We start from the raw sequence: 15,606 nt of genomic DNA on the forward strand, positions 1-15,606 counted from the left end.
CTAGACTATAAACTCTACATTTTTATCATGTACATATAATTGTTGTATACTATTCATAACAGTACCTCCATAAATCTCATGTGTACCTACCCACACATTAATTTATAGGCACACTGTGTGGGCAGATGTTAGGTTTGGGTTAGGCAGATCGAATTATTAGCACCAGTTCTTCACCATCACCAGTGCACATCTATGCTCTTCACCATATGACTTTGCAGTCCTGCCCCTTAACTTTGGGCCCAACCACGTGACTTGCTCTGGACAATGGGATGGTAGCAGACATGACACAAACAGAGGCAGGAAATGTGTTTGCAGAGTTAGGGGTACCCTCTTGCATTTTGCAGCCATTGCTACAAAAAGAGCTTCCCCCAGACAGCTGCCATCCTTCAAGCTAGGTCTCAGAATTAACTCCCATGAAAAGTGTCTGCACAGATGTACAGCCTCCAGCAGACCCACCCAGCCCAGTCCAGCCTCACTCAGCTGACCTCCAGCTACCACCACCTGTAGCAGAGCCTCCCATTAACCTGCAGACCCTTAAGAGGAAATGATTATTTCAAGCCACTGAGCTAGGAGCACTTTGTTACACAGCACTACTCTGACAACAGATAACTGATACAGGGGGTATAATGGGATGGTCAGCGTGTCCAAATCTGGCTGCTTTGGGGTCTAAGTTAATAATAGGGTCCTGCCAGATACTTCATTCAAAAGTGAAAGAATATCTGCTGTGTGGACTGAGTGATATAATGGTCCAGATTGTGGGCTGCAGAGTTATCAATAGAGCTGGGCTTGAATCCTGGCTCTGAAACTTATTATCTGTGTCACACTGAAGCTGTGTGACATTGGGCACATTTCTTTACTATCCAAGTCACTGTTTACTCACTATTAAAAAATAATAATTATTATAATAAAACTTACATCTTAAGGTGTTTTGAGACTTAAAAGAGAAAGTGTATGTAAAGTACTTGACAGATATAGTAACTAATACCTGGAAACTATTACTGCTTTATTATTCCTCCTTCTCTGTGAAATCACTCTTCTTTATATTTGCACACCCTCCCCATTCTCAGACACATGATAGAAAGCCTGTAAAAAAATTTTTAATGACCAAATGATATCGAGATTAACCAAACACATCTTAAGATAATTTTATATACTGTTGAAATAAAAATACATCTTTATTAGAAAATAAAATATGGCCCCTTTTAAGTGTGAGTTGCTTTCCCCTGCTCTGTCTCTACACCCCACGCCCTGAGTTTCCTTTCACGTGTCCTCAGTCCTGCTACACAAACACACACCTTCCTCTCTGGAGCAGCAATACAATGGTAAGACGGTTTAGCCTTGGACAGGGCCCTTTCTGGCCTGCTGCATGCTTCCCCAAGCAGGCTATAATTTCTGCTCTGGGCCAGGACGTTGGCCTCAACTTACATCTGCCCAGCAGGTAAGGATGGCCAAGGTCTCACCAGGTCCCTGACAGCTATTGCAAGGCTTCTCTCCAGCCTAAACAGGAATGACCACGGCACTGGCAAAGGTGTAGGAATGTAAGATGGTACAAATAAACACATGAGGGATGGAGCATGGACTGAATAACTCGTGAAACCACCTCTAAGGCTACTGTTATATTTCATTGAGGAAAATGGCTAAGGCTGTAACTGGAAGAGAAAAGCTCCAATTCTTCTGGAGAAAAAAATACTGAAATATGTGTTGTTTTTCTCTGTGGGATTTCAGTTGGGATGACAAGCTTGAGGGATTAAGAGATACTCTAGCAGCGGTTCTCAAATCTTAAGGTGCCTAAGAGTCACCGGGAGGATCATCAGACATCTGAGAAAGCCTCTGACACGGAAGATGAAGACAAAAGAAACTACGGGAAAAAGCAACTTGAGGCAATCACGGATCAGGCAAGGAGAGGAAGGAAAGAAATATCTAACAGTATCCTCCGAGAGACGAGAGAAAAATTTTGCTCCCATGAAGCATGAATAGGATGCTGTAAAAAAAGTAAGACTCAGAAAACAAATCAACAAAAAAGCTCTTAGAAATTAAAAACTCAATAAAAAGATTCAAAAATAAAGCTATGAGAATCTTTTAGAATATTAGAGCAAAAATGAGAGATTAAAAAAAAAACTGAGAAAAAAATGTTTACACAGAGGACATTTATCCAAAGGATTTGTAAACTTATGTCCACACAAAAACCTGTACACAGATGTGTCTAGGAGCTTTACTCATATTTGCCAAAACTTGGAAGCTACCAAGATGTCCTTCAGAGGTAAATGGATAAATAAACTGTGGTCCATCCAGACAATGGAATATTATTCAGCACTAAAAAGAAATGAGCTATCAAACCATAAAAAGACATGGAGGAAACTTAAACGCACGTTCCTAAGTGAAAGAAGCCAATCTGAAAAGGCTACACACAGTATGAGTCCAATGATATGACATTCTAGAAAAGGTAAACCTATGGAGACAGTAAAAGGATCAGTGGTTACCAGGGGTGAGGGTCTGGGGAGAAAGGAATAAGCAGAACCCAGATGATTTGTGGGCACTGTAATATCCTGTATGACACTATAATAGTGGATATATGTCATTATACATTTGTCCAAACCCACAGAATGTGCACCACCAAGAGTGAACTTTAATGCAAACTATGGACTTTGGGTGATGATGCTGTGTCAATGTAGGTTTATGGATTGTAGCAAACACGCCACTCTGGTTCAGGATGTGGATAATTTTTCTGTGCTTTCTGCTCCATTTTGCTGTGAATCTAAAACTGCTCTAAAAAATAAAGTCTATTTTAAAAAGAGAGAGAAGAGGGAGGGGGTATGGGGATATATGTATGCATATAGCTGATTCACTTTGTTATACAGCAGAAACTAACACAATATTGTAAAGCAATTATACTCCAATAAAAATGTTAAACAAATAAGTTAATTAAATAAAAATAAAAAGAGAGAGAATGGTCTAGGAGGTCCAACATCCAGATAACAGAAGTTTCAAAAAGAACACAGAAAATAGAGAGGAGGAAATCAACAAAGTAATTCCAGAACTGAAGGACATGAGCTTCTAGACTGAAAGGGTCCAGAAAACCTGGCAAAATACATGAAAACAGACTCACACCAAGGCACATCTTTGTGAAATTTCAGAACACTGGAGAAAAAGCGAAGATTCTACAAGTTTCAGGAAAGCAAAAACAACTTGCATTCTTGGGATCAGGAATAAGAGTAATGTCAGACATCTCTACAGCAACACTAAAAGCAAGCAGAAATGGAGAACTGTCTTTAATGGTGTGAAGGAAAATTATCTCCAACTTGGAATTCTACATGCAGATAAATAATCAGGTATGGAGGGTGGAACAGAGACATTTGTAGACACCATGCAAGGACTCAAAAATAAGCTCAAAATGGAATAAAGACCTAAATGTAAGGCCAGAAACTATCAAACTCTTAGAGGAAAACATAGGCAGAACACTATATATATATATGCTTCACATGTACCCTTGCTCTAAAAGCTACTGAAGGATGTGCTCCACAAAAACTAGAGAATTCACCAAGGAAGGGGAAATCACAGGACCTAGGAAACAGAAGGTGCAAACAGGAGCGCGGTGAAGGGGATCCCGGATGACCTCTGTGTTCTGACATCGGGGGCAGGCGGTCCAGTTGCTTCTAATATTTTAGAAACAACTTAAATAGCCAACAACGGAGTTAAGGTTACATGAACTGTGAACTGTATTCACAGAATGGAATATTATGCAACCATTAAATATAAATTTATAAAAACATGTCAAGGATATTTTGTCATGAAAAATGAGCTAGAGAATATATCTACCATATGATCAAAACTATGTGTACAAAAAAGTTATCCATTGTTTCCATAGAAAATAATGGAAGAAAATAGGCCAAAATGTTCAAACATAGAGTGTCTTTGAGGTGAGAGATGGATGATTCTTTTTCTTCCTTTATATTTTTCTGTATTTCCCAAATGTTCTATAATGGGAATGGGGAGGGGGAATCCTCACTTTTTAAAAGTATATTCTTTTGTTACCTTTCCAAATCTAAATTAATTTAAGGGCTCTGCCTCAACTAGGATTCATAAAAGACAACGATATTTCCATACACATGAAGGCTATCAGAGGGGAAGGGAAGCTTTAGAGATCTCATCCAACCGTCCCACGTGGCAGATGAGGAACGCGAGGCCCAGAGAGATGAACAGACAAGCACAGGAAGATACAATTAGATGTGTGAGGGCAGGAATCTGATCCCAGGCCTCATAATGCCATCTAACTGCTCTTCCCATTTCACCACATGCCCTCCCTCAATCTTCACAATCCAGGTTATTAAATGTTTCAGCATTGCCACTCCAAGTGTGGCCTGGGAACCATCAACATTAGACCAGTTATTAGAAATGAAGACTCTCAGTCCTCATCCCTGAAAAAGGAAATAAGAATCTGCTTTTTAACAAGACAGTCCAGGGCACAGTTTCTCAGAGAAGTAACAAAATAAGAGAAATTCTCTCTTTGATGGTTTAGATTGAAGCAACTTCGATGACGAAGTTAAAACAAAGTGATCTCAGCCCCAACACTGGGTTTGTGACAACAATCATGTACCTCTGTTTTCCTCATCTGTAAAATGGGGATGATAAATTTAGCATGGCGCGTGGTAAGTGCAGAGATTGAAGCTGGGGTGCAGTAAGCCATTACAAACAGGGCTAATAAATCCTTCTTGTTAGGCATGTTTCAACAGTCCTGGCACTCTGGGAGAGCTGGGGCTCTTCGCACAGTGCTTGGCACATAGTAAGCCCTCAGCTTTCTGTTTAATAAGTAACTAGCGGGAGCGCAGGTGACAGCTACCAATTTTTTACTTGGATGGTCCTGTTCTATCGGAACATAACACTCTCAAAACTGCCAGTTTTCTCCCTTACAACTTTCAAAACTGCGCCAGCTCCCACCTCCACCAGTGAGGCTGGAAGTCACAGAAAAGGTTAATTTATACTGTGTAAATCATTCATGCTAGAACTCTCGCTGATTACAGACTCAGAAGACTCAACCATCCATCCTCTCTAACGCCCCCACCTAATTGTTACTCCGCCCACTGTTCTCCCCAAGCCACGCCCACGGGGGGGCCGACCTTCCCATCAAGCTCCTCCTCCTCCTCCTCCCCGTCCCCAAGGCCCTGCAGCCGCAGGCCTCTCGGCCTTCCGGTCGCACATTACACTCAGTACAGCCACCGAGCTCTAGCCGCAGGCCCCGCCCTCGCCCGCGGCTCCAGTGGACCTGGGCAGCTCCAGTGGCGTCCGCACGCCCCCGCAGGCCTCCTGGTGGCGTCAGGGTGCGAGGAAGGCCCGAAACCTGGCCCCGGGAGCCGCGCCACCGCCCCAGGCTAGGTAGGGCCGGAGGGGCGGGTGGGGTCGGGGCCCTGGCCCCCGAGGCCTCGCGAGAGGGGCGGGGCCGCGCGGTGGGCGGGGGCGGGCCTGGGAGGCCGCGCGGGCCCAGGAGCTGCAGTACGCGTATGTTTGCTGGGTGTGGGCTAATGGTTACGGGCGCTAGCAGGCTCCGTGCGGCCCACGCGCGCCGTCGCGCCCAAAGAGTAGGCGCCGCACCGGCCTTCCCGTGGGGGCGGCCTGTACATTGTGATTGCGCCTTTCCCCGTGCCGGACGAGGTGAGAAGGCGGTGGCCGGGCCCAAGGAGGAGGGAGGGGACGGAGCGTGACAGCCCGGGGCGCCGCCCCCTCGGCGCCGCAGGTCCGCGGCGCGGCGACCCGGAGGCACTGGGGTCGGGCCGCGGGGAAGACGGCGCGCGTGCCCCTCTTTGGAGAGAGCGGAGCCACCTGGGCCGACGGCGCTTTTGGGATCCCCTGAAAGGCAGGAAGGAGGGCGGGACGGGGACAGCGAGCCCGAGGTGGACCCGCCCGTGTCTCTCCTAGTTAGAAATAGACCTTGGGGAAGATGGAAGGGGAGAAGCAGCCGGCGCCTTACGAGGGCCTGTTTGCGGACGGGCACCTGGTCCTGTGGACGCTGTGCTCGGTGCTGCTGCCCGTGTTCATCACCTTCTGGTGCAGCCTCCAGCGGTCGCGCCGGCAGCTGCACCGCAGGGACATCTTCCGCAAGAGCAAGCATGGGTGGCGCGACACGGACCTGTTCAGCCATCCCACCTACTGCTGCGTGTGCGCGCAGCACATCCTGCAGGGCGCCTTCTGCGACTGCTGCGGGCTGCGCGTGGACGAGGGCTGCCTCAAGAAGGCCGACAAGCGCTTTCACTGCAAGGAGATCATGCTCAAGAATGACAGCAAGGCCCTGGACGCCATGCACCACCACTGGATCCGGGGCAACGTGCCCCTGTGCAGTTACTGTGTGGTTTGCAAGCAGCAATGCGGCAGTCAACCCAAGCTCTGCGATTACAGGTACGGCCTTTGTGGGTACTGATTGTCCCACAATGCTTGGAGGGAGTCAGGATTTCAAAGAGTGGGCGTAGCAGCCTGCTTTGATCTCCACAGATGGCCTCAACTGCCCACTTAGAGGACACAAGCTAATAAATAGCCCTGGTATTATACACAATGAGGCAGCTTTGCAATAGTCATTTGCCTCGTTAATTCATCTAGCCTACACTCCTTAGCCAACTTGCCCTTTTGGGTAATAAAACTTAGCTCTTAACTTTCATCCAGAGGTCTCTAAGTGCCACATACTTTATGGCCATTGTATGTTATATTTTAGCTTTTGTTTCTATTGTTTAGCTCCATTTTGCATGAGAAAAAATGAAGTATGAACAAATTTAACTTTTCCCTGGAGTCTCAAAACTGATTCATCCTGGGTGTTGTGTTATGAATGTACAATGAAAACAAGTGTCATTCCAGAGGAGCACTTTAAGTATCTTTTCTAATCTATATTCGGTGCTATAGTGAAATACACTCCAAAAGAACACTCCTTTTGCCAGATGGTCTTTCAGGACCTGTAGCATCTTAGACAAGTGACTTTGATTAATCCAAGAATATTTTAATCGCTTTTAAATACACACTGGACAACACATTTGTGTTCTTAAATATTGTCTGAAAATAGGTGAAGATGTCCTTTCCTCATGTTAGAGGTTGGTAATAAAAGGGGATGCTGCTTTGCAGATTATCTGTTCTAACTCATTTTACATTTGAGAGAATTTGATAGTTCAGAGAAATTTACTCAGTGGTAAAGTAGAACTGGCATCCCGGATTTCTAACCCCCAGTACAGGGTTAGGAATACTAACCCCTAGCCTCTTCTCTGCCTTAAGTCTGGACATCTTCATTGTGATGGGTTTTGTTTCTGACAAGTTGAAAAGTCCCTAAACATATTTAAGAACAGAAATAGAAAGCTGGCATGAGATAGCAAGTTACTTTTTTGATTATATTTTGTTTATTTTATTTAAAAATCCTTTTTTTAATTAGCATGAGCATTGTTATATCAACAATTATTTTTAAATCTTATTTTAAATAATTTTATACTTAAGATTTAGACTTTAAAAGTTACCAAAATATATGCTTTAAACAACTACAGAGATTTATAACCATTTTTACTTGATATCTTTCAAATTTAGATGTCTTTTTGGCATCAGTGAGAGCTAGAGCTTTTAAAAAATTTCATAATTGTCTCCCTAGTTAAGCTTCAGTCTTGGAGAATTGGGATTAGTTGGAAAGAAGGCATGAATTGAATATTGTTTTATTTCCTTCCCTTCTTTGTGTCTGTGCAGAATTAGATTAAAATGGCTTCTATAAATATCTTAACTGCATTTCATATACTCCTTAACAAATAATAATAATGCTCTGATTCTCCAACCAAGTGATCTTTCTAGAAATGCATATCTGATTGGGGTTTCTGCTCTGTTTAAAACCCTTCAATTACCCCCATCACTTAAAGTGATGGTCTTTCAGTGTTAACTCCAAATGCTTATCGTGGTATACAAGGTCCTCGTGCTCTCTGGACCCTGCCTGCCTGTCTAGTCTTATCTACCACCATCTGCATTAAACTTTATGCACCAGCAACATCAGGCTGGTTGTGGTTTCCTTTAAATACCCTTTTCATACTACCCTTTTTTTCCTCAAGGCTTAAGTATCCTCCTCCTGGCTAGCTTCTAGGCATCCTTCAAAGATTTTTTTTTTTTTTAATTTATTTGGCTGCGCCGTGTCTTAGTTGCAGCATGCGGGAACTTTTAGTTGCGGCATGCAGGATCTAGTTACCTGACCAGGGGTCAAACCCTGGCCCCCTGCATTGGGAGTGCAGAGTCTTAACCAGTGGACCACCAGGGAAGTCCTTCTAGGCATCCTAATGACTCATCTTGTGCCCTTTACTCCAGGAACACTTCCCTAATCTACTCACTCCTGCCCCCAATTTTTCCTTCTTAATCATGACATCATATCCTATATCTCAGTAGTTCTCAGAGTAAGGTCCCCAGACCAGCAGCATCAGTATCACTTGGAAACTTGTTACAAATGCAAATTCTAACACAGATTTAGATTTAGCACACAAAATTAAATAAAATATTTGTATTTAATACAAAATAAAATGTTTACAATATTTGAGACATACTTAGACCAAAAATTGTTTGTTGTTTATCTGTAATTCACATTTAACTGAGCATCTTCTATTTTTCCTGGCAGTGTTAGCCCCAGCCCAGACACACTGAATCAGAAACTTGGGCTGGCAACCAACAATCTTTGCCTAACAGGCCCTGCAGATAATTCTAAAGTTTAAGAACCACTGCTATATTTATGTACTTCTTAAACATGAGCCTCTGTCCTTAATTTTGTGTTCCCTCCTTTGAGCACAGTGAACATGTCAGTGATAGGTCTCCTTTTCTGCCTTAGCTTGTTCTTACTGGTTACTGAGCAGTCTGTTCCCAGCATGCTGGAACTCCTCACCTATGGTAAAAATGGTTCCTGTATAATTTAGGAAGTGTTTATTATTCCCAGGAGAAGAGAGCAAGTGTCCTGAAGTAGTATGTATTTTATAATATTCTGATTTATTTTAGCAGATAATTTTATGCAGGATTACAGTCTGCTGTGACCTTCTGTAGGAGTGAGATATTTTGGAAAAAGGAACAGAATAAATATTTACAACCTTTAAACACAGACCAGACTGTCCCTCTCTGGATTTTATCCAGCCCTGGGGAGGGCTCCTTCTGTGTCTGCGTCACATTCTTGGGAAGTCTAAGATTTCAAGTGAACTGTGAAGACTGTTCAACAAGGTAGCATTTTGAAGGGCCATATGACAGGTGGTAACTGATTTTAAAGGCTACAGAATAAGTGACAAAGGACTTTTAATTTATACTCACTGTCATTATTTAGTTTTCACATATTAAGCATATATTTGGTGCCAGGCACTGTGCTGGATCCTATTTTCCCTGTAGGCTTCTTTTCTGTGTTTTCCTGCCTCTGCCCCAACCACGGCAGGGTATGTCTGCGCCTAGTATCATCTTAACACTGCTCCCCACACTTCTTTTGTTTCTTCTAACCTCTATTCTGACTAAAACAGGAAATCAGTTTCTATTTTTAAGTATTCATTATGTTTATTGAGTAAACCTTTGTTCCTTATAGTGTTCTGTCTCTCATTAAGAAAACTTTTTGGTTTATATTGTATTTTTATTTATAAAAACCTTTATAAAACACTTTTTTATTTATTAAAAAACCTTTTATTTATAAGGCCTTTTCTTCATTACACCCCCCTCCACACACACACACACACACACACACACACACACACACACACACACAGTGATTAATAAAACAGGCTTCTGACTCTTGGAAGGTAATTACATTGGCAGCTTTACTCTAGGCTTTGAACTTAAACTTTATGATTCTGGATTCTAATGTTTATTCATTTCATTAATTATATGAAACAAAGAAAGGATACCAGATTATCTTCTGGAGCAGAGGTGAGCATACTTTTTCTATAAAGAGCCAAACTGAGTATTTCAGGCTTTGCAGACCATATGGTCTGTTATAATTACTTCACTCTACCGTCCATCATAGTACAAAACTAGCAACAGACAGTACATAAATGAATGGCGTAGCTATATTCCAATAAAACTTATTCACAAAATTAGGAGGCAGATGTATTTGTAGTTTGCCAACCCCATTCTAGTGTGAATTTCATAGATGACCATCTCAGCTTCACATATAGTTCTGTTGCCTCTTCCAGCATACTAAAGAAGAGAGCTATTGTGAACAGGTAACTTTAGAGAAGACTTTTTTTTTTTTTAATAAAACAGTCATACTCCTGCACAAGAATGGCACATAGGGTAGTGTTCTGTGTCTTCATAAGGATAAGTTACATAATTATGTTTACTTGTCAAAACTCAGCATATGTACATATTTGTACATTTCATCGTATATAAATTTTACATTGAAAGAAAAAAACCTATAAACAAATACTGACCTCAAGGTAATGATATGCCTGCTTGCCGAGGTGTTTAAGAGATATTCTAATGTCTGCGATTTATTTTTAATGCACCAAAAATAAGATAGATTAATGGATAGCTAGAAATGAAACAAAGCAATTACAGTTAATATATTAATGTTGGAATATAGGTGGTGGGCTTACCTGTGTTCCTGTAAAAAAAATTTTTTTAATGCAAAAACACTTTTAAAAGCAAGGAACTAATAAGAACCTACTGTATAGCACAGGGAACTCCACTCAGTACTACTCTGTAATGGCCTATATGGGAAAAGAATCTAAAAAAGAGTGGATATATGTATAACTGATTCACTTTGCTGTACACCTGAAACTAACACAACATTGTAAATCCACTATACTCCAATAAAACTTAAATGTGTGTGTGTGTGTGTATAAAAGCAAGGAGACTATCATTGTGTTTTGGAAACACTTGCTGAAGTACTGAAAGGTGAAATCTCATGATGTCCATAATTTACTTCCAAATGATTCAGCAAAATGTGAGTTTATTTTGAAAGAGAGAAAGAAAATGTGGGAGAAATTGTTACTTAAGAATGTGTGTGTGTGTGTGTGTGTATAAAAGCAAGGAGACTATCATTGTGTTTTGGAAACACTTGCTGAAGTACTGAAAGGTGAAATCTCATGATGTCCATAATTTACTTCCAAATGATTCAGCAAAATGTGAGTTTATTTTGAAAGAGAGAAAGAAAATGTGGGAGAAATTGTTACTTAAGAATCAGAGTTAAGGGTTGGTTTAAGGGTATTCATTTTGCTATTCTTTTGACTTCTGTGTGGGTTTAAAATTTTTCAAAATAAAAAGTTGGGGAGGGCTTCCCTGGTGGCGCAGTGGTTGGGAGTTCGCCTACTGATGCAGGAGGCACGGGTTCAGGCACGGGTTCGCGCCCCGGTCCGGGAAGATCCCACATGCCGAGGAGCGGCTAGGCCCGTGAGCCATAGCCATGGCCGCTGAGCCTGCGCACCCCCCACACAAAAAAAAAAAAAAAAAAAAAAAAAAAAAAAGTTGGGGAAAGGATAAAGATCATAAGCAATCACTCAAAGACATGACTGCTAAAACTAAAGTATCAAGACATTATTAGTAATGTCTTATTTTCCCATCAGGTTTGAAATCTAGGTCAAATAAAATAGCAATTACAAAATATATATCAAGAACAGGTCTCAATTTTGATTGTGGTATTTCTCAGGAAAAATATAAAGCTGAATAAGGAGTAAGTATTTTGGCTTTACCTTTACAGAGCAAAGGCTGATAATAGCCATCACCTTGTTCAAGAGTCTTCTCTGAAATTTATGAGAACTTATTAAATGACAAAGGTGTCACAAATCAGTGGGGTAGAAAAGATTACTTTATAAATCATGCTAGGACATGTGCTCTTTGAGGAAATAAAAGTTGACTCTTCATATCACACTCTATACCAAAATAACCTCCAGATGGATTGAAGCAGGAGTTCTTAGTTCATAGATAGATAAGGTTCCAGGAAGCCTGACACTTTCATGAGATTCTCAGTGGAATCTGTAGCCCCAGAAGGTTAAGAAGCACTGAATTAAAGGCATAAATATGAAAACAAGTGTGTGGGGGGAATAGCTATAGGCAAATATCTAATTTGAAAAGGTAAAGGACTTCAGAGCATGAAAGCATTTAAATAAACCACAAAGGGAAATACAGATCTGTCTAGCAAAAAATAAACTAAAGTACATTAAAAGGTAAATTTAAGAGAAAACTGAAATGATTGCAATAACTATGACAGAAAAGAAGTTGATATCCTATATAAATTAAAAGTACATGCAGTTATTAAAACCTAGTAAAAGATGAATATAGACCATGAATCAATTCACAAAAAATTATGATATATCCATGTGATATGATATTAATATTCTTAACAAACCATGTTTTTTAAAAAATACTTAATGGCATAGGACAGAATTCATGATACAATTTCCAAAGAAAAGTACTGTCCAGATATATATATAAAAATACATCATATCCCTAACCTGAAAAATAAATATATAGGGACTGTAAAACTGAGAATAAATACATCAAAAAGTTAAGAGTAACTATCTCTGGATGACTTTTATGTCTTTCTGTATTTTCTAAATTCTAAAGCATAAGCCAATATCATCTAAAATACAGTTTTTAAAATGTATACAAGTAGTTCATGAATACATACTGGTGTTTAGAAACTCAAGCAATACCAAAGAACATAGAGTAAAAAAAGAATGTTCTTCTCGTCCCTCGGTCCCATTTTTCTTCCCAGAGGAAACCATTGTGAAATAATTCAGTGGGTTTCCTTACAGGTTATTTTCAGTAATAATATACTAGTTTAAAGTTAACAGTAGAGCAGTAGGTGGAGGTGGTATACTTTGGCTGCATTAGCAGTCTGTCGTCGTTTCTCAAGCTTAGGTTGAAAGCAAGTGTTAACAAGGTTATCCTTGCAGATAATTGTAATTTGGGCAGTAAATAGGATTCTTGAGTTAATAGCAGTAATTACTTGATAAAACTGAACATCCAGCTGCAAAAAAACTTTAAAATAGAAGTCCAAGAGAGTTGACCTTGGGGTGAAAGAGTTTTTATCCTCTTTTTATTTTTAATTAATTTATTTACTTATAACCATTGTTTTCTGTTGACCTGTTTTTGTCTGTACAGTCAGCTTTGCCTTATCTGTGAGTGGATTAAATACTTAGTAGATTAATAATAGAAACCCAGGACCTTTGCCAGCACTATTCTCTGCTTGTTTCATGCATGCATTCAAATGTAGAGGCAAATTTGAACATAAATATCTGTCTGTACTTCAGATGCAAACATATAGATTAGTTTCATATTAACTGCCAATAAGAAGTTGACTGTTTTACTATGTTTGCTAAAGTGTTTACAGATGGTTATAAATCAGGAGGTTTTCACACTGGACCCTGAGGAACTCTTTTAAGGACCCAGGCCCATGGGGCATTTAAGCTGAAGGCCTTTAGGCCTCATGAACCCCAGACAAAGCAAGCACAAATCGATAGTACACAAAACCATTGTTCTAGACCAGCTTTGTTTATGTGGATTATATCTACTAATATTTACCACATTGTAAATTAAAACTGAGAAATTGTTTAAATATTCATTTTAAAAATAACAATAATGGTAACAAAATATTTTTGTGAAAATTTAGTGAGAAGATTGGCATCATTTTACTTTTTTGGTACATTTCTTTGGTGTGGAAGTCAGCTAGCGCCTCCTATCTACTTCTGCATTCAGTCTGTTGATTTAGTACATATCATATAGCTTCCAGAAAACTCCACCGTATACTTTGGATAGAATGAAGGTGAAATAACATATTATTATTAAAATGATTTTAACCTCAGAGACACCCTGAAAGGATCTTCCCCAGACTGCACTTTAAGAACCACTGTTAGATTAAACTGTCAAGTATGCTCAAAGTTTATTGTTCTAGGGACTTCCCTGGTAGTCCAGTGGTTATGACTCTGTACTTCTACTGCAGGGGGCACGGTTTTGATCCCTGGTCAGGGAACTAAGATCCCACATGCCGCATGGCCCCCCCCCCAAAAAAAAAGGGCATTAAAAAAAAAGTTTATTGCTCTATTTTCACTGTGCAGGTACAATTATAAATTTTTTACTTGCCAGACTTTTTAATTGGTGATGAAATTACTATTTCAGTTTTTTTTTTTTTGACAAAAATGATTGGTTTGCTGATGAGTAAGATTGTGGTTTAAAGTTAATTATTGTCTTTGTTTTTTCCTTCCCTCAGGTGCATTTGGTGTCAGAAAACAGTACATGATGAGTGTATGAAAAATAGCTTAAAGAATGAACAGTGTGATTTTGGAGAATTCAAAAACCTCATCATTCCACCAAGTTATTTAACCGCCATTAATCAGATGCGTAAAGACAAAAAAACAGATTATGCAATGGTAATCAGAGTTTACTGTTCCTTATGTAACTGATTTCCAAAAAGTTAATTTAAGTCAATATATGAAACACAACTGTGTGTGTGAAAAGAATCATTATGGTAAGCCATAATACCCTACCCACTTGCTAAAGATGTGCCACAAATTTTGGCGCTTGAGTTCTTTCAGGTCTAAAGGGAAATTGGAATATGTTATATTAGTGGATCCTAAATCACTGAGTCCACATCACTTGAGGAGCTTTTTAAAAATACAGACTTCTGAGCCCACCTCCATCACCATGTTTGATTTAGTAGATCTAGGGTAAGTCCCAGGAATCTGTATTTTGTTTAAGTCCTCAGATGATTCTGATGAACAGTCGGATTTGGGATTCATGATTATTGTCAGTGAAAAGAAAACAGATTTTCCTCACACGTTGTTCTAAAAGAATTTTTTCGTTTGGAACCTCACGTAGGGGCCTGGAGATAAGTTTATGTCGCACGTTAGATGCTCCCACAGATAATGGTGAGCATTAAAGCTGTTGACAATACTTGGCAGTATGTATGTGTATGAAAATTGGTACAGACATCTTTCAGTCTTCATGTAGTTCTGAAGCAAAAACTGTAAAATCTGCATTTATTTCCTGCTTGAATGTCCCAAAGTAGTTAAACGATTTCATTCTAAAACTAAATTGTGTTTTTTCCAAGTTCGGATTTTATATCTTAAATGTCATCTTTGTCAATATTCCTGCAAAAGAAAGAGGGATGTTAAAATTTAAAACATGTTTAATGTTGCTGTGATACTTTTTTTTAAATGGACAACGCTTATGTATCTGAATTCAATCTGAGATCATAGGGGATGAGAATCACTAAGTAAAACCGTGGAACATCTTCATTAATGTTATATCCACAAGGAGAAGGGGAGAGGAAAGAAGTGGTTAGATTAGAGAAACATTAATTTCATTTGACTTTGGGCTTTGTACAGTTCTGGATTCTTGACTCTATTTCTGAATATCCCATTAAAAAAAAAAAAGCTTGAAAATTAGGATTCATCCAGAAGAGGACAGTCAGGGTTAAGAGAGCAGAGAAGATCAATGTCCATTCTAAGAAGGGTTGAAGCGTGTTGCCTGGGAGACAAGACCGATAAACAATATATGCTTCAGGTGTTTGAACACAACAGTTATATGGAAGAACAAATGAAATTATTCCTTGCCTCAGGAATCAAAAGTAGAACAATGGGGCTTCCCTGGTGGCGTAGTGGTTGAGAGTCCCCCTGCTGATGCGGGGGACACAGGTTCGTGCCCCGGTCC

At 40.0% G+C, this 15,606-nt stretch overlaps 1 protein-coding gene across 5 annotated transcripts in view; it reads left to right on the top strand.

The window, feature by feature from the left end:
* Positions 1-5,183: 5,183 nt before the first annotated feature.
* The window catches only part of DGKE (diacylglycerol kinase epsilon), a 26,330-nt gene continuing 15,907 nt past the window's right edge, over positions 5,184-15,606 (top strand). For 2 of the 5 annotated variants that reach the window (XM_024757583.1, XM_024757580.1), the window contains exons 1-2: positions 5,489-6,387; positions 14,165-14,324. In XM_024757583.1, the coding sequence (XP_024613351.1) occupies positions 5,933-6,387; positions 14,165-14,324 (615 nt within the window). In that variant the 5' untranslated portion in view covers positions 5,489-5,932. Of the gene's footprint in view, positions 5,371-5,488; positions 6,388-14,164; positions 14,325-15,606 lie in introns of those variants that run through there. The other 3 variants (XM_024757581.1, XM_024757584.1, XM_024757582.1) reach the window with 3 other exon arrangements.

The sequence above is a fragment of the Neophocaena asiaeorientalis genome, unplaced genomic scaffold, assembly GCF_003031525.2.
Source record: "Neophocaena asiaeorientalis asiaeorientalis breed wild unplaced genomic scaffold, Neophocaena_asiaeorientalis_V1.1 scaffold327, whole genome shotgun sequence".
In the NCBI taxonomy this organism is placed as follows: domain Eukaryota; kingdom Metazoa; phylum Chordata; class Mammalia; order Artiodactyla; family Phocoenidae; genus Neophocaena; species Neophocaena asiaeorientalis.